General features: G+C 38.2%; 1 protein-coding gene across 6 annotated transcripts in view; it reads right to left on the bottom strand.

Moving 5' to 3' along the window:
- Positions 1 to 2,663: 2,663 nt before the first annotated feature.
- Positions 2,664 to 19,449, bottom strand: part of CYRIA (CYFIP related Rac1 interactor A) — a 56,028-nt gene continuing 39,242 nt past the window's right edge. For 5 of the 6 annotated variants that reach the window (XM_063150866.1, XM_063150861.1, XM_063150864.1 and 2 more), the window contains 9 exons: positions 14,237 to 14,358; positions 13,226 to 13,331; positions 12,066 to 12,202; positions 11,904 to 11,981; positions 11,512 to 11,628; positions 11,338 to 11,417; positions 9,722 to 9,848; positions 5,862 to 5,932; positions 2,664 to 4,712 (listed from right to left, as the gene is read on the bottom strand). In XM_063150866.1, coding sequence (XP_063006936.1) covers positions 4,649 to 4,712; positions 5,862 to 5,932; positions 9,722 to 9,848; positions 11,338 to 11,417; positions 11,512 to 11,628; positions 11,904 to 11,981; positions 12,066 to 12,202; positions 13,226 to 13,331; positions 14,237 to 14,287 — 831 coding nt within the window. In that variant the 5' untranslated portion in view covers positions 14,288 to 14,358 and the 3' untranslated portion in view covers positions 2,664 to 4,648. Of the gene's footprint in view, positions 4,713 to 5,861; positions 5,953 to 9,721; positions 9,849 to 11,337; positions 11,418 to 11,511; positions 11,629 to 11,903; positions 11,982 to 12,065; positions 12,203 to 13,225; positions 13,332 to 14,236; positions 14,359 to 19,449 lie in introns of those variants that run through there. The other variant, XM_063150865.1, reaches the window with a different exon arrangement.

Raw genomic sequence — 19,449 nt, forward strand, 5'->3', positions numbered from 1 at the left:
ACGACTGAGAAAAGACAAAGGGCATTGTTTACACCTGTGTCAATCAGAAAAAGCTCTATTGAACTCCATTGAGTTATATTTGACTCAAATCCATATGAAAAACTTCTGTGTTTGCTGAATCTGGATTATGTGGCAGCCAGGAATTCACATTTATTAGTCTGTACCAGGAAGCATTACAGACTGCTACATTAAAATACTAGTTTGCTACACTGGCTTTTTAATCAAAACTGGGTTTTATTCTCTTATTGGCAATTCAAATTCATGTCACTGCTTCAGCCTGCTCACTTGCACTGTGCTACCTAGTGTGCTGCACAGTACGAAGTTATAGATTCTGTAATTTTGGATAAGGGAATTCATCTGAGGCAAGGAAACAGTAATTAGTGTCCTACATTTTAAAGAAAAAGAACCAAAATTCTACCTCTTCCAAGTATTTGCAACTACAAGCAAACTTTGGATATGCAAGACTTTGTATTTCTTGACCTTTGATGTTCAAAGAACACTTCTAACAGTCCAAAAACATTAAAAGCTATTTCTGACTACACAGCCACAAGATGATTTACAAAAAAAGGCTTGGGAATTTCAATTTAGCTTGTTCAGGGAGCTGAACAATGGAAGCATTGCATGGAATACAACCCCTGAGAGATTTGTCCAGGAGAACTGGCTTATTTTCAAGGACCACCTCCTCCAACTTCAAAAAGGCCTTTCCTGACAAGCATGAAACCAAGCAAAGATGGTATGGTTGGACTTAGGAAGCTAAGGCCCTTCTGAAGTGAAATTTGGTGAAGGACATGAAAGTCAATAAAAAAGGGATTCTATAGGTATATTGGCATCAACTGGAAAGCTACAGAAAATGTCTGCCTGCTGCTAAATGGGCTATGGGACCAGTGACAAAGAATACAGAAAAGATCAAGGAATTCAGTGTCCACTCTGCCTCAGTCTTTTAATGGTAGGATTTGCCTTCAGGAATCCCAGGCCTCTGAAACCAGGAAGTCTGAAGCAAGAGAGACTTAACTCTGGGCAGATCATAGATCAGGGTGGGAAGACTTAAACAAGCCAGACCTACACAATCAGTGAGACATGATAGGATGCACCATAAATGTGGAGTGAGCTGGCTGATGTCTTGTTTATCTTGACTTCAAGGCTTCTGGCACTTTAACTCCTCATAGGCAAACCGGTGAACTCTGGATGAGATAAACTGGCAGTGGGGTGCACTGAGAACTGGCTGCACCCTAAGCTCAAAGGAGATGTCATCAGCAGCACAAAATGCATCTTGACAGTCACTAGTGGTGCTCCCCTGTGGCTGTTACTGGGATCAATACTATTTAACACCTTCATAAATGAGCCAGAGGATGGGGCAGAATGACCCTCAGGAATTTTGCAGCTGATACAAGACTGGGAGGAGCTGTTGAGACACCAGATGGCTGTGCTGCCATTCAGAGGGACCTTGACAGACTGAGAAATGGACATCTGTACTGCTTTGGTTCAGATGTGGCATGAAAATGTGATGCACCATTTCCCAAATGGGAATCTACTGAAATGACACTGTATTGTCATAGGAATATATTGATTGCACCTAACTGATCAAGAAATAAATGGGGGAGGGGGAAGACAGATCATTTAATATGAAGAATTTATATCTGACATTGTTTAATTCAGTACGTAAGAATGCAAGCAATTGCATACATTTATGTTCTACTTCCAGTTCAGATTTAGCTGAAATACAACAGAAAAAGCAACAGACAGAGGACTTCTTGTTGGTTTGTAAATTTTAGTACACATGGAAAATGTAAGACAATTTATCTGAGTGACGTGGTCTACCAGAGACCTGTAAATGCAATTTCAGAAGCTATCTTTCATGACAGCCACTCAGTAGCAGCAGAAAGCTTAGAAGTCATAAATCATGTTTCAAACACATTCTATTGTTCAAAGTGACAAATCATAGTCTTTCAAATTCATACAACCTTAAAATAGTATTTTCTTCCACCACAAGACTAGTAAAATTTTTAGGACTCTTCTGAATCAAACTATTCACACCTATTTATGAGCATTCTGAAGTTTGAATATTATGAAGCTTAAATGTTTATCATACCACAAACATTTACTCTTACATAACAATGAGACAAAATAAGAAGAAGCATTGACAAAATGGAGATCAATAACTTTGATCTCCATTAGTCTATATGGATCTTCTTCCAAAAGCTATTCATTTGAATTTATCTTACAATTAAATGAATAATCCTCTGGTAACCTTATTGATTATAAACATAACCTGAGCTGGCCCCCACAGGTCAGGATGACTAATGTGAAGATATAAAAGTCAGAGAAGGGATTCATGCCCTCAGCAGTATCAGCAATTCCCCTTGGCCATGATGACAAACAAGTGCTAATATATGTCAGAAAAACAGGATTTTTTAGGTGATGTGAGGTTATACTGTTGTAGCACACAAGTGAAACAAGGGCTTTTAGGACACATAAAGGTGAACCTATGATCCAAAACTTTAAATGACGTATTTCTCAACCTGTTTATGTTGTCACTAAATATAGGGAGTCCCAAAGCTTACTGTACCAAATTTTTTATTATTTCAAACAAACTCCTGTACAAAAACATCAAAGCAGGCCAAGAAATCCCGTGACTTCACAAACAGCACATGACAACTCACAGAATGCTTTAAGGTTTACATTTTTATTATACAAGTGACAAATAGTTTTTCTCTGGGCTACTTAAAGATAAGACTTCATTGTTTGACAAAAAGTTGCAGGTAAGCATATATTAACTTCAGTTACCAAAGCTCAACAGAATGGCCTGTCATCCACCTAATTTACCTAACAGGAAGTGACTATGAACAAAGCAGGATTTTCCCTAACATACATTTTAAAATGTCCCCCCATTAAAAATGGAGCCTGTAAACAGTGGATTTGCTACTGTGAAAAAAAGTGTGGTCATTGCTTTCAGAAAAAGAAAAAGATCTAATGTGAGTGAGTTCTACCTCTCTCCCCAACAACATCATAGCAACCGGCTGCTGCACCTGCAGGGGTGTGACATGAATGCTGGAGTTGTGGTGCTGTCCAGCATCAGGACATGCATGACATTGGCACCTGTGGGTTCTGATTGGGTCTGAGAAACCTCACAGGGGTTGCTCTGCCCAGAAATAAGCTCTCAAGTTAATCCCTACTCCAGAGAACTTGTGACATTAATACTGTTTAAGGACTGAGTTCAAAGACACAGTTTGTCACAGTGCAGCCGAGTTCCAGCAGACCAAATGCATCTTCAAAGTCTTAAGGTAATGTTTTTAGAAGAGATGTGCATGAAAATTCCAGTGAAAGCACACAAACCCTGATTTATCTATATGGGGATAAGCAAATGCAAATCTGAATCTGTGCACAAGCACTGGAGTTTCCACACATACATGCAAGCAAAGTACACAAAATCAAACACATTTTCTGAACGTGACCTCTGCAAGAATATGTACAGCAACTGCAGACCACCCAGTAGACACACATAACAGAGCATGAGCACTTCGCTGCTTTTGGCAAAGTATTTCTATTCCATTAACTGGAACATTTACCAGAAAGTAAGAACAAAGAACTCAGCAAGGAAGTTAACTTTTTGAAGTATCAATCACATCTCAATAGCCAGTGAAGAGCAGTCAGCTGATAAATATTTCTGTGTTGATTCTGAGTCATCTAATGAATAACACTACCAGGAACTTAATGGAGTTCCTAAGAAAAGATCAGCTCTTAATTTTAAACCATCCCTAGTCTGATGCAGCTGATATGACACCAGGAAGTTTGCTACAGAAGAGTGTACTAGTTTAGATCAGCCAAAAAATTACTGGCTAAAGCAGTCTGGTAGTTAATGTTCACTGTGATATATTTACACTGACAAACCTTTTCCAGTTAAGTCAAGGCATTAGTATTTTCCCTTTCCTTTCTAAATCTAATAAAATTATATAGAATTTTCAGAATCTATCAATGATCTTTAAGCATATTTTCTCTTCATTTATACTGCATCTGAAAAAGGATATTAATTTCCTAGGCTGTTGAAAGGTACAGGTTATACTTAATTAAAAAGGTAAAATTACCTGTTTGAAATACATTTTTGGATGCCAGACAGCACATAATCCATAAAATCCACTTATTACAGGAAAGACAATGCATTTTGTGAGTAATGAACATTCAGGTATTCTCCTATTCATACTAGTTTGACAAGATCCTAAAACTGACCAAAAAACTGTGCACATGTTCTTCAAAACACACGAAATGAATTTTGCTTTCTCTTATATTAACTTTCTTCTTCTTTAAAGTTCCTTTTCTGTGGTACCTTTGACATTTCAGTTTGATTTCCATTTTGTCTTCACTACAACTTCTCTGATAGAGAAGATGTTTAAGGATTAAAATGCACAGGTAAATTGTCTTAACTGAAGTATCTAAGTAAAAAAGTATTTTAAAAGTCAAAAGATAAAGGCTGGAATAAGAACTTAGGTTGCACTATATAAAGTCAGTCAGGTTATGAACAGATTTATATATTTTAGCAATGTGAAGAAAATGGTTATGTAAATACACACAAGTATTAACATCAAACTGTATTAAATTATGTAAACATACACATCTTCTGTGATCAATACAAACATCTACTTGTCTGTGGGTACTACTGCAGCATAGCTCGAATTTGTTTTGAAGTAGATTCATCATTCAGGTGTTTTGTAGTGAACCTAGAAATTACAAGTTAAAACAATAATTTACAAAATGAACAGAGACAGGAAAAGTCTGAACACTTGAGCCTGTTTTTGAAATCAGCACAGTTCAGTTACATAAAGGACAAATTTACATGTTCCTCTACTGATCACTGGAATTTAACTGGCAAGAATCTGGTGCTCTTAATCTTCTAAATACCCTATGCAATAAATTATTCCCTGCTAAAAGGTGGAGAACTGTGGCTAAATCCTGTCTGGTATCTGTCTATGACATTGTCATAATCTTGGGTCAAAATTATCTCTTATTTTTTCTAGTTAAAAGCTTCAAAATAAGAAAAATAATGAAAAGACATAAGAAATATGGTAAATACTAAAATCACTTAGGAATCTAGACTGAATTTTGGCATAATCTATGACTTTAGGCAGTTTTCTTAAATATTCTGAGAGGACTGAAGAGCCTTAGTGTGTTGTTTTCCATTTAAATCCAGGCATTCTCCACTGTTTATGCTAATAGGGAGACTGATTATAACATAAGCTTGAAACACACTTGATACCTGTACATTTAACTCCACATCAACTTTAATTCAAAAGATACGATAAGTAAGTGTAGATATGATAAGGAAGTGCAGCTCTCCCTCTATCCAAGCATTCAACAGCTAAAGAACTCAAAACAGCTCTGAAAAACTTGGGTTTGACAACATTCTCAGCTTCAGAGAAGTATCAGACCCCTCAGTGTCTTCCTTCCCAGGACAGCACCATGAACAGGACTGGGATTTAGGATGCTGTTTTTTTGAAGCTGAGTAATTTAGCAAGATTAAAAAAAAAAAAAACAAAACCCAGTCTTACTGAGATGGAAAGGGAGAGGGAGAAGGGAAGTACTTAGAGCTTGAGAAATAGAAATGACACTTCATTTCTAAAATGTTCTATAAATTCTGGGGTATTTTATATAGTAAATCTTAGCTAGGATATACTGTTTAAAATATTAACATTTGTTGTTTATTCAAATGAAATGAAATGGGAAGAAATTAATATTTAAAAACCCAGGTGATGAAGAGGAAACCTGAGAGGATAATCTTATTAAAGCAAAGCTCTAAAGTGAAGAATCTTAAATATAAAGAGACTGGGAGAAAAACAAAGAGGAATTTTCTATGGCTGAATCACACATACCTGAGAGCATTCAGAAGTCCTTCCACAGAGTCAGGTGGTTGTTCCTTTAAAACTTTTATGCATCCCTTCATCTGGGAACAGAAGCATGCCACTATTGAACAATAATATATGAATTGCACTAGCAGAAAACAAGGAAAAAATTCACCATATACAGGCAGGTTTCTTTTCTTACTGAGTGTTAATGCTGCTTTACATGACACAATAAAAGCATTACAACTTATTAAAAATTATCTCAAAGTTAAAAACTTAACTTTGGAGAAAATATCTACTTTAATAAGTGTTTGTAGAGTGTAAATTATGTATCAAGGGTCTATATTTTAACTTGCACACTGCTTCTTCAAGCCAAGTAAAAAACACAAAAATCAAAACTATCTGATACAAGCTGAAAAAAAAGAGATTTTGTGAGTTCTGTGTCATTGCTGTTAACTCTAAGAAGAGATGTTTCAACTCTGACTTATGTTTATATTTGCATACAAGGAAGTAATTTTCAGTATTCAGTTTTTAATTGTGAACCTAACCAGTGACAACTTATTGTTTCATAATTAGTGGTTAAAAATTTAATCTAAGAAGTCCATGGTGTTGATTTTAACTCCACACTGAATGAACATCTTTGTGGAGACTGTAAAAAACAGGCTGAAACTCTGTCCAAATTTACAAAAGGGGAAATGAAGCAGAGAAAGCAGGAGCAGAACTCATTTGACCCATTGTACAGACTCCCTAGCTGGTCAACAGGGAAACAAGGAATTCTTCTAACCTTTTCAGAATATATCTTCCCTAGTAGTACTTTTTTCTTCCTACTGCTATGAAGACACCAAATCTAGCTATTCAGAAATTAACCTAGATTAATTCCATCTTATTCAAAATGACAGACAAAGACAGCTGAGTCAAGATTTGAATCCTTTAATTTTCCAAGTCACACTGGAGTGCTAAATCTACATGTAGACATTTCTTTGCAGCTGAAGAGCACCTCTGCCTTATTAAGGAAGCAGATGATGAAACACTTAATTTAAGTCAGGGTTCCAGCAAAAAATAGTTTGAAAATGTAGCTCAGCATCCCTGACAGGGAGCAGCCCAACAAACACTGCTCACTGCTCAGCTGGTTCATTTCTACCTGGAAAGTGTAACTAGCTTTGCAAATACCAGATCAGATGAGATTGTCGGGCTAGAACCATGTGTTCTTAAGTGACACAGTTATTTTTCCTAAATTAGAGAAGCTCAAGTCTATGTGCACATCACTCAGTACTGGTTTACATGCCCCAGCAGGTCTGATCAGAGCAGACCAAGTCAAAGGGGGATAAAAATTCAAACAATTATTTTTCATTTCTGTTACAATCAGAATACCTAAACCAAGTAGGATAATGTTGGGGTTTAGGATTCTTCCTTTTGTTTCTTTCTCTCAAGGAATTTTTCTCCCCTGTGTGTTGCTAGGAGACAATAACGACTGCGTACTCAAGAGAGACAAAAGTTGCCACAGCGCAGGGGAGGAGAGCAGCTGGCTACTCTCTCTTTTTACCCGGGTGTTTCTCTGGGAAGAGCAGAGACACAACGAAAACTGGATTGGGAAAAAGGGGCTGGGTGCAGCCCCCAGCTCTCTTGTACTCTGGGCATTCAGAGGGGAGAGAGGCTGCAGTCACTGTGGGGAGAATTCATCACCAGTGCAGGGCTCCATCTCCTGCTGCCTTTATTCTACTGCGAGTGGAGCTCTGCTCTGAAGAGTGGCTGTTGCACTGGGATCTTAGGAACACCTCACCTTATTAACACCCCACCTAAGCAAAAAAAGTACTCTTCCCCATCCGCTGTGGCTGCCCGGCCCCTCCGTTCTTTCGGCTGCACTGTAGCCCTGCACTCCCTGCCCTTCAGGACACGCTGCGGTTCCAGCTACAGCTGCAGAGTTTCTCATACAACTCCTCCCTCCACCATGCCAGGACTTGTGCTCCTTCCTGCCATTCCAGCTTGCCGCTCCCGTGGAGCCGCTGGGGCAGTGGGATCGCGGTCCCTGGGGCTTTGTACAGATCGCTTTTTACCCTCCCACCATTGCCGTGTGCTCCCGAGCCCGCCCCACAGCGCCCCCTGCAGCCGCGGGGGAATCACCGCACCCGCCCCACAGCGCCCCCTGCAGCCGCGGGGGAATCACCGCGCCCGCCCCACAGCGCCCCCTGCAGCCGCGGGGGAATCACCGCGCCCGCCCCACAGCGCCCCCTGCAGCCGCGGGGGAATCACCGCGCCCGCCCCACAGCGCCCCCTGCAGCCGCGGGGGAATCACCGCGCCCGCCCTGCCCGCCGGGAGCCAGCAGCGCCCCTGCCGGCTGTGCCCAGAACTGCACCCAAGGGAACGGGGCCTGGAGAGCAGGAACTGTTTGTTGGGTTTTCTGGGATTTTTCTTTTGTTTGTTTTTGCTGCCATTGTTGTTGTTTGCTTGCCTTGTTATACACATACATACTAGTAAAGAACTGTTATTGCTTTCCCCGTATCTTTGCCTTGCACTTAATTTCAAAATTATAATAATTCAGAGAGAAGGGGTCATACTTTCCATTCCAAGGGAGGTTCCTGCCTTCCTTGGCAGACACCTGTCTTTCAAACCAAGACAGATGTCTAAGCTAGGAGACTGTCATTAAGAGCTTAAAATACAGCCTCCAATCTTGAAAGAGTAAGGAAAGGGTAATATACTCCACTGTCCCTGAAATTATCTTGAAATGGCTTGAATGGCTGAAGTGAATAGTTTGGAGAAAAGAATTGTTTACCACAGTAAAACAAACTCATAATCTGAAATGTTAGGAGATTTTTTGAATTAAAAAAAAATCATGGAGCTAATTACGCAAATCAAGATTTGGGACCATGTACTCATTTTTTAAAACTGAGTCGTATGTCTCCTGCCTCCCATTTACACCTACCTAACTTTCCTGCATGATGACAGGGCTTTAGGATAAACGTGAGAAACAAAGTACACCCAATGTACATTTGATCCTATCAGAATTTCATTTGTGTTGCCTCTGTAGGCAAGAGACTGAACCAGCATTCAAGAAATCTGCATTCAAGTCCCAGGCTCTATCTGTTTCATGACCTTGAGCAACTCTATTCACCTCTGTGAAAAATCTTTCCCTCTGTAGAGAGCCAAAGAGGAGACGTGGCAAAATTCTGGTATCCACAGATGCAAAATGCTAAGGAAGACCCAGTGTCATGGAGAGCAATAATATTTGGTTTTTTCCTTCTCTTTTGAAAAAGTCTCTCATGTAAATCGAAAGACTTGGCATCTTTTTCATTATTAAAAGCTTATTTCTGCTAAAAGAAGTGGTGTGTGAGATTTAGGTTTGTAAAAACATGTAGAAAAGACAAGAGTACTCTTTTCATGTGTGCCTGCAATTTCTAAAATGGAAAAATAAGACTGATGTCTCTGTGACTGGCCATGCCAAAGATAAAACTGAAGGGTCATTATCAACATTACAACAGTAACATTTCAGTGCTGTTACTTCAGATGTCAGACAAAGCAGAGACAACATTGAATATCTACTTTTTACAAGAGAACTACTGCCAAAGATGAGCATTTCAGCATCGATATACTACATGATAAAAAAAAAATTATGACCACAGAACATATTCCACGCTAAGTGTAATATAAAATTATTTTAGCCTAACTATACAGTTGGCAAAAAAGCAGAGGTAACTGAGAAAAATTATTATCTGTGTCTGTAAAAAAATAAAAAGCTAAAAAGCTGGTCAAAACTGATGTATTGAAGAGCACAAATTCTAAACTGCCATTCAAAAGTAATTAAAATTATTTCTACCAAGCATAAGCTTGTGCTGAAAAAGAGCTGCAGACTAGTACTCAAACCTACAGAGTATTAAAGAAAGACTTCTCTTACATCAATCTTTGATGTCTTTGAGAAAGCTCCCACAGGATGAACGTGATCGTACAGGATAATAACTCCCACCATCACTCGCATGCAGAACATAAGGGTCTCTTCACTGGTGAATCTACTCCTGTACTCTCTGCAAGACAGAACAAAAGAAATAAACATTCCAGACCTTTTACTAGACAATTTAAAAAACTATACTGGGAGTGCGTGAAATCTGAACCAAAAGTATATTTTAAGGTTGTAGATGCACATTAGTAGGACACTGAATATCAGTAAATTCTGTAAGCCTGTGCCAATTTACAAGAATGGTTAGAGAGTAGATAGATGTAAATCTCTCGTCATACCCATGCACAGCTGAGATCCTCAAAATCTACATAGAAAACTTAATGAAATATAATGCAGACTGATCTGAAACACTCCAGTTTAATCACAGAAACACCACATGCCAGGACCTCAAAGGAAAGCCACTGCTTTTGCTTAAATTCCTACTTTGGAATAGTCCAGTGGGACCCAAGTTCAGCAGCTGGAAAGTTCAGGGTTTCACCAAGATGGATTTTACCAGTCATGCTCTCTCTCTCTCTCTCTCTCTCTTTCTCTGTGTGTATATTGGAATACCTCTCAGTCTACAATAACTTCAACTTTTATTCTTCCACAGCATTGTAACATGAACAGACTTAAAGGTGATAGAAGTTTTGATGTGAAAATGCCTCATTATCCCACAATTAGAATTAAATATCAGATAATCTTCTAGATGACTCACAACTTTTTTCTCTCCTTTTGCCAAAAAAAGAGCTGACTCGTAAGGCTACTTTTCAATTACCACTTCTATGATGTCTCAAGACTGTGAGATGAGTCCTACCCCTACAGACACTCCTCCAGAATCTTCATGAACAAGCACAAACCTCAGGAGTTCTACCCTTTACATGGCTCCATGAACAAATGACTCATAGGCAGAAAGACTACCTTGACTCTATCTTATATGTGTTTTCCAGTTGAAGAGACATCTAACCTAAAATATACTCCACTAAATGCAGAGCAAAATAAAGAACCCTACTGGCTATTATTGCCTACACTAGCAGATATGAACACAATTGTACAGCTGAATACATTTATATGAATGAAAATTCATACAGCTGACTTTTTTCCTATCTAGAATAAGATGGCTGCATCCAAAAAAAATCTACTTAAATGATCCTTGAAATAGCCCCTGTGTATTTGCTAAAGTACTGCCTGGAAGAGGCAAAATCTTGCCCTCTGTGTGTGCTAATAACTGAGCAGCATGGGCAAGCAGGAGGCCTTTTGCCCTGGTTAGACAAGACACAGACACTGAAGCCTGCGAGTACATAAGATTATTACACTGTATTTTAACCTTTTGTGAAATGCAGGCTGACCATGTAAGCTCTCCCCAAGAGAACTCAACACTGACTAATGAAAGATGTCATAAGGTGGTAAGAACAGGAGGCATGGCTTTCTAACACCAGGCCATACTTTTTATACAAAAGAAGTAACAACTTAAGGCAAAGATATAGGAATTCACTTGGAAAAGAATGTATTATCCCAGGTGGCTAATTAAAATATAAGTTCTATCATACAAACCCCCCAAGATTTAAGATAAAACTTACGGCGTTTCCAACATGACTTTACAAACACTGGCCATAGTACTTAGACAGTCCGTTGTATTTTCAATTGGTAATGTTTTGTTCTGGAAGGGTAAGAAAAAGGCAGTGTTCAGTAAACTATCTTGTAAAATTAAAATCAAGAATGTCTGTGTTAGACCTTTCTTCCTCTTTACATACTTCTGATACAAAATGTGTCGTTGCATTACTGAGGGTTTTCAGCATTGGTGTGGCCTCTGCATAGAACAGGGACATCCTATTGGCCATTTCATTGTTCACTTCATTCTCAATGTCTAGCTGATAAAAACAGGAGAAAAAATAGTCAGTAAAGCTCTTTAAAATCTTGCCAGCAGCAAGAAAAAGATGCACTACATGCTCATGTCATAAAGCAGATTGTTACTTGAATAGTCCTCTTTAATCACTTCATCCGGACTGCTGATTAACACTCAGTGTGAAGGAAAGAACATGACAGCTACTGAATCAAAAGCAAAAACTTTACCAAAAATGGCATAAACGCATCCTGATAGATAAATACCTCACTGCATGCAGCACACCAGAGTTTATTTACTTACATGCATATTGTTTATTCTGTTGCGACTTATTGTCCGCCTGTAATAACTGAAGTCATTCTGAATTGCAGGGTTTCTCATCTTCCAGGAAGAGAAACAGAAAATAATCAGTTTTGGTTCAAAATACACAGCAACAATCAACATATACAGAAACACTTTATTAACCTTAAGTTCATCAAAACGAAGAGTAAAATGTAAGATTTCTGCAAACTCTTTTGCTAGAGCCTGTTCCCGTTCCAGGTGCTGAGTTGGAGTGTAGGGAGGGCATGTCAAGGATTCCAGTAAACTCTGCAGGGCTTTCTCTGAATAAAAATCAGAAGCACAAATTGTAGTCAGTCCACACCAAGTTTTGACTACATATCTAAAAATACTGCATTTGAAAGAAAGAAACCCTCCAAACATGCCAAGCCCTAAAGATGTTTTTTTTTACTATTCTGAAGTGAGAAGCATTAATTAAAGACACCTGCCTCTTCAGGCTCTGCCATTTCTCTCCATTTTGTATGACTGAATTATTTTCTATTTTTGTCACCCTTTATCTGGGATCCTTATCAAAAATTCTTGAGGAGGCATTTTTCTTGCATTCAGATATTCAACACTTTCATCCTCCTCAATTAGCCATCAGCTCAGTATAAAGATTATTCTGGCATCTCTGTTACTAAAAGTGTACTCTTGGGCAGTGATAGCAATATAAATCAGCTTCTGTGCCTGTAATTACAAGCATAACTCAAAAAGTGAAAGACATAGTTAGAAGATGTTGTAGAAGAAACCCCTTGCACTAGGAACCCTCTCTCTTCATACATGTATTTTCATTCCAGTGTCCTAATTCAAAGAGTAATTACATCACCTTCTGTGTTTGTTGGGATGACAAAGCCAGTGTATGACACATCCAACTTTGGATTTTCACCCTCTGAGAGAGTTTATTGATACACTTTCCCCATTATCCCTGCTCTTAAAAAGTCTCAAAATATGACTAGCTTACACTCCTTTAAAGCTCCAGGGGATCCAAATTACAAAAAATAAATTGCATTAATCCAACATGGACTGGAGAAGTGCAGAAAAGTGACAGGAAATAAGAGAAAAACAGCGCAGTTTTATCATGGTTTTTTGCTTGTATGCTATTTAGGTAATATAGACAAACTAACAAAATATGAAATTAAGATTAAAGAGATGCCTTGATAAATGCAATTACTGTTAAATGTCCATTGATATCAAACAGAAATAATAATAACTCTATAAGTCTTTTAAAAAGTTTGTGGAAAGACAAAATTTCCTCTTTCATTATATATAAAGAACATATAAAATGGAGATACTAAAACAGGGCTCACCTAATCTGAGTGAAAACTCATAAAAGCGCTTTAGCCTTACAACCAGGGGGCAGACTGAATTCCATGCTCTTTCTTGCAGCTGGATATCATTGGGATTTTGTATTGCCTGAAATGAAAATATTACTGTAAAGACCTGTGATAAATAAATAACAAGCAAGAGGTGGTTTGGAATTTTCTTACATTATTTTAAAAAGTATTGTAAAACACAGAAGGATTCTGCGAAATTACATTGCAAAGGATTAAAAAAAATACCATGTTTTTCACCTTCCCTCTCCCCCTGTAACGTACTGTTTCAAAATCATTCATTACAGTGAACCACTGATACATAGAAATATGTTCTAACATACTCTTTTGGGAGCAAAACTGCTGTAAAAACATCAGGTAAAACCTTTTGTGTAACTAGTGGTTGCAAAAGATGTCTTTTTTTTTCAGGTTTTAATGTGTTTGAACACTTCAACATGTTGAGGTTTTTAAGTAAGCAACATGTCACACTAAGAGTATCCACAAATCTGATGCAGGAAGTTTTGGTCACCTGAGAAAAATTCTAAGTTACAGTTCAGAAGTGTACTTCAGGACCAGCTTCAGAGAATAAGATGCCTCTAAAGTGGATGGGAAGTTATAATTTCTGAGGTTCATTATTCCACGTACAGAACAGAACTATCTGCATCATGTATTTCTGACAGCTGAGTATTACTTCTTCCATGTCCTCAAATTTGACTTCTGCCATGAGATACATGAAACAAGGTATATGAAATGGTGTTTCTTGAAGTGAAAAATAGTAACTAATTACTAACAGAAAACCAGAAAGAAGTTCCAACCACCACCATTTAATGATTTCAAACTAGAGCTTCATACTGAATGCTATGCATAATCTGGTATGTATTTTATAAATACATTTTAAGGAGATTTTCACTTCAGTTCATAGAATGTGCTTGGATAGAGAACAGAAGCAAGGAACACATCAAGTTTTGCCTGATTTTGCTTCTAAAGAATTGTCATTAACAAACATACATCTCTAATTTCTTGTCCAGCTCCTTTGTAAGCCTGAAGGTCTGCAAGCATGCTTTCTGAGTCCTGTAAAACTGCACTGATCTGGTTCCAGACCTCCCTTTCTCCATCCGTGGGCTGTGCATCTAAGAAAGAGAAAAGCAAAACGCACCAAGTCAAAAGGAAGCTGCAGTACAAAAGGCAAGATTACACAGTTCTACTTAACAATACCATATGCAGCTTGAGTATGTGTAACTCCATTCTGATGTAGCTTTTTTCCAAATATACAATTATACAGCCATTCTGCTAACATCCAAGCTTCTGCTTTTTATAGCAAGGAAGAAGGAAGAACAGTACAGTTTTTGTATGCTCTGGCTCATAATGCCTCTTCTCATAATGCAGCATTTTAAAGAGCAGCAGTATCATAAAGCAATGTTATTGGAAAATAGGATAATGCACCAGTCCCTCTCTTTCATGAGCTCCATGGCTCAATTACAAAGAATTGCTCACTTTTCTTGCAGCTTGGGGATAAAATCAGGCCTTTCAATAGATAGAGCAGTAGGATATTGCTCCACTTTGACTTCCCTCCAGGCTTCCTCAACCAGGGTAATTTATTTCTCCTTTTGTAAAACAGATACAGCACTATTAAAAAAAAATTTTTCTTATGTATGTCAGGGATCATTCCTGCCACTAAAATAAATCCAGCTCTGCCAGTTATCAGTTTTCAGGGTGTGAGTGACCTGTAGACCTTTACTGTTGAGAGAAATGACATTTGAAATTAGATCAATTATCCTATTCAAATCTCTTCCTACGGGATTTACACAGCAGTATGACACCAGGGAGTTATGTTATCCCCAGAACACTGACACATTAGACAAGGTAGAGATTTTCTGTCTTCTTTTGCTTTAAAACATAAAGATGACAGGCACTGACCAAAGACTGGATGACCTACATATGGGATTGCAGTCTATATGTGAAGGGACAATGAGAGCTCTACGGAGACACAACTATTTCTTCCCTTAGATTCGTTTTAGCCTCTAAAGGTAGAATGTTAATTTTTATGAAAGAAAAAAATCACCTTGAAGTTGAATCTTAGAACTTAAAGACTATTTGTTTGAATTAAAAGCAGTGAGGTAAGTTCAGTTCAAAACTCAAGAACTAGGATGAGCTACTGTATTAATGTCTACATTAATAGACAAGAAATATTAAAAGCATCTATTCTGTTTAGGTTGTCTCACTCTCCTTAAGAAAACTGACAGAATTTTCTACCCATGTATCAGTATGGGATTAATTTATCCAGTCCCCATTAGAAACAAATGAACTGGTTCACACTGGAGTATACAGAAAACAGGCATTCTCTCCATGGTGTTTCAGGATAATTTGTTTAAATGTATGAAGTCACCTATGGACCTCGCACAAACAGGACACAAATGTAAACTAGATTTACATGTCTGTAGCTTCAAAGCAACTCATACTTAAAACCCTTCCCATACTCCTATGGTACCATGACTTCCAAGAGACTGGGCACATAATACTGACTAGACTTTCCTTTTGTTCTGAAGTTTTCCTTTCTCTCATTTAAAAAGTTAAAATAAATATAAACTGGGTTTACTTAGCTGGGTTTTATAGTCAAAATATTTCATCTAGCTAAAAAATTCCACTATCCTTCAAAAAGTGAGGGAAAGGAGCACCAAAAGGAAAAACTCCCCACAGGAAGATCCCATCTGGGACGTGGCTGTTGAACTGACCCATCACTCACTTTAAATTTACAGTGTTCCAGACTGGTTCTTTCCTCAAGCTGCAAGAAATCTCAGGTACACACCGTAAGGGGTTTGCCATCTTGTGATAAAGAAGCAGAACAGAAAACTCTTCTGATTTTAATGAGGAAAGCAGTGATCCTGAGAAACAGTTTCACACCATTCAACAACAGAGCAGGGGAAGGTGGGAGTCACATAAAAATCAGTATCTATATTTTATTAGTTAAGATAATGAAAATAACATTTCAGTGAATGCTAACACAAAAGAGAATAAATAACTTGTTAGTGCAGTTCATGAATGTCAAATTTGCATGTGCAGGTAACCTGAAGCATCTTGTTTAACCTTGTTGGTTAACAAGGTACTTCTATGTTAATTTTTACAACTTATTTGCTTTAAAAGTACTAGTGCTTAAGGGGGATGCAAATGCTATAGACTGCCCAGCACTTTAAGACTTCAAAAAGGCCTTTAGTAACATCTTTTATTGTAAGTCTTTTTCAGAAGTTCCCAATTCATCTTTTAGAAGTTGGTGGAAGGAGGAATATTTGAAACTCATTGAGCTTTCTGTAGTATCCCAGCACCTGGAGATAGAGTAGGAGCAAGAGCCAGGTAGGTGTGTGGAAGAGGGAAAGAAAGGGAAGGGAGAGGAAGAGGGCTGCAAAAGCTCCAGAGCAGCAGGCTTAGCTTGCACTTGCAGAAGCAGTTTACATTTATGTTGGAAGTATTTAGCTTAAAAAGAAAGGTAGGGAGGATGATTCAGGCTTCTTCTTTTTTTTAAAAAAAAAACATGCATTTATTTATGAAATAGAAGTTATGCAAACAGATGTTCTGATAAGACCATGGCCATTTTTCAAAAGGGATTTTACAAGAAGATCCTGCCAAAAATGGTCAGCTAAAATAACTGAAATGGATCACTTTGAAAACAATTTCATTTTACTGTCAACAACAAGAATAATAATAGCAGCAGCAACAACTAAAAGGAATTGAGACTTCTTCATGACATATTTTGACTTTTAGAACTGACTTGCTATGTCAATGAAACCAAAGCTTGTTTCTCTGCTCTGAATTAAACAATGCCAGTCCTGAACCATGGTGTGGAATCACTGGTTGGCCGTGCTCACCTCTTATCCCCACACTGCCAGAGAAGCAGCAAGAGCTTCAGAAACCTGAGCCCATTCATAAATAAAACCATTCCCACTGGCCAACCCATGTGAATGCAAACCCCCTCAGTAGCAAGTTACCATAATGGCCAGACTCACTGCATTTCAAGGCTGAGTTTTTAGAACGCTCAGGATTAGCAATCAGAGCATTCTGTCTTTAGACAAAATAGAAAACCCTTTTACCTCCCTTTGGACAGATGTTTCTGATGTGAACCCTAAACCAAACACCTACATGAATCCTGTATCAAATTAATGCAAGAGTCAGATAAGGCCTGAATCTCCCATATACAGATTCTACCAGCAAAATTTGAAAATTTTAAATCTGGAAAGAAATACACTTCCACTGGCTCATCAGAAATAACCAGGACATGGTAATTCATCCATTCCAATGAACACATGCTCTTTTTCACATTTACACATGGCCTATACCATGTTTTGGATGGAACTTCAGACTTCAAAAAGAACAAGAGGAAACCTGGAGCGACTACAGTTCATTTGTGGATGCATTAAGAATTTCAGGTGAATGCCGGGGCATGAAAGTGGGGTCATGATTATTTTCTTAGCAAAATACCTGTCATTTGTTTCAGAAAAACCCTCCTAACAGAGTTAGTTAGGGTTAGTTATCTACCTCATCCTTCACCAGATGTGCATTAGAAACAAACACAGAAACTTCTAGATAGGTAAAACATTAGTATTCATAGGATAAGACTAAATATAGAAAGGATGTGATGCCTTTACCAATACCAAATGAAGTACAAAAATACTTCAGTAATCAATTTTAATGAAGAAAGAACAGTACTATGAAGAGTACTAGCAACAGGACTACAAGAAGCACTTCCAACTCACACACCCTTTCTGAATCTGAGAACTTTATTCCACCCCTTCGGTGGTTAAGAAGATTCCTACTGAGGCTGGTTAGTTCTTCCATTACAGTGAATGCAGAATCATATTTGTTGTAAAAATACCATGCCCTTCTGGCCTCCACAGCATAGCAAAAGAAAGTGAGTTAAACAAGAGCTTTCATGGGTTCTGCTTTCAGCTTTCACTGCTGAACATGGCAAATAATTCCTCAGTCAGCAAGTCAGAGTGCAGTATACGTATTTAACTGCATAATGCTGAAGTCCTATTTCAGATTTGGTCACCATGACAATGACTTTTTCCATGCCAATCTGGGACAAAATTAAAAGAAAAGCTCAGAAATGAGCAAAGGCATTATAATTAGAGTGAGTAATACACTTTTGAGGGTACCAGAACCTGCTCCACTCCATACATTAACGAATCCCCAGTATTGGATAGAAACAGTACCCTATCCAGGCTACACGGGATTTTTGAATTTCGTTCTGTCTGAACTAGCTAGAATAAAGTGAAGCTCACAAAATTGTTAATTCTGGCTCCAGGCAGGGTGCTGTGCCAGGGAGATCAGTGCCTGGGTTCAGCTCTGTGGTGGATGGGGGATGGACACACAGCACCTCTCTGGCTGAGCAGCAGTTTGTGCCTCAGGGCATTCCACAGCTCAGGAACTGAGTGCAACCTCCCACAGGCTGGACCCAGATTATATCCTCAGCCTTGCTGCCTGAGCAACAAGAGTATTAATTAATAGCCTATTATGTGAAAAGTGGGCAGTTGCTCTGCTGCCAGACACATTCTAATAATAGACCCTTTTAACGGTACATGAATAATAACTGAAAATTTCATTAATCTTTCTGGGGATATGGGGAATACTAGAAAATAAGATTCTTGGAGGGGATGAGAGAGATTTAACTAGGCTCAAGTGAAATCCACCTAGCTAAGAGTAAAAAAAAAAAAAAAGAACCTGCTCACATTAAGGATAAAAAACATCTTATAAAAAGTATTTGAGGAGAGGATGGAACCGTAGGTGTCACTTAAGGACATCTTTGAATAATCTATAAGCATAGTCTTTTAGATTCAAGTTAAATTGTTGCCTCAACTTTCAAATTATTTCCAAGAATTCATGTGGAATTGTTTACTTTGCCTGAAATGGCAGTGATCTGACAACAGATTTTCTGCAAAAAAGAGCAATTTTAAGATGGAGAGAAAGAACTCAAATACCCAGAAATAATTTATCTGCAACTAATTTAAATAAGGTCAACATTTAAAGTACAAAACAGCTCTTGAACTGACAAAACTGACAAATCCATTTCAAGAGAATTTGATGTGAAATCCCGAAAGCCACAGACTCTCAAGACTTGCCACTCTCAAGATTTGCCAGGCACTCACTTTTCCTAACATGACTTTCAAGCTGAGCACTAAGAAGGAATTAAGGTAAAGTAAATGATATATAATCAAACGAAGAGGTAGTAG

This window comes from Melospiza melodia, chromosome 3 (assembly GCF_035770615.1).
Source record: "Melospiza melodia melodia isolate bMelMel2 chromosome 3, bMelMel2.pri, whole genome shotgun sequence".
Taxonomy (NCBI): domain Eukaryota; kingdom Metazoa; phylum Chordata; class Aves; order Passeriformes; family Passerellidae; genus Melospiza; species Melospiza melodia.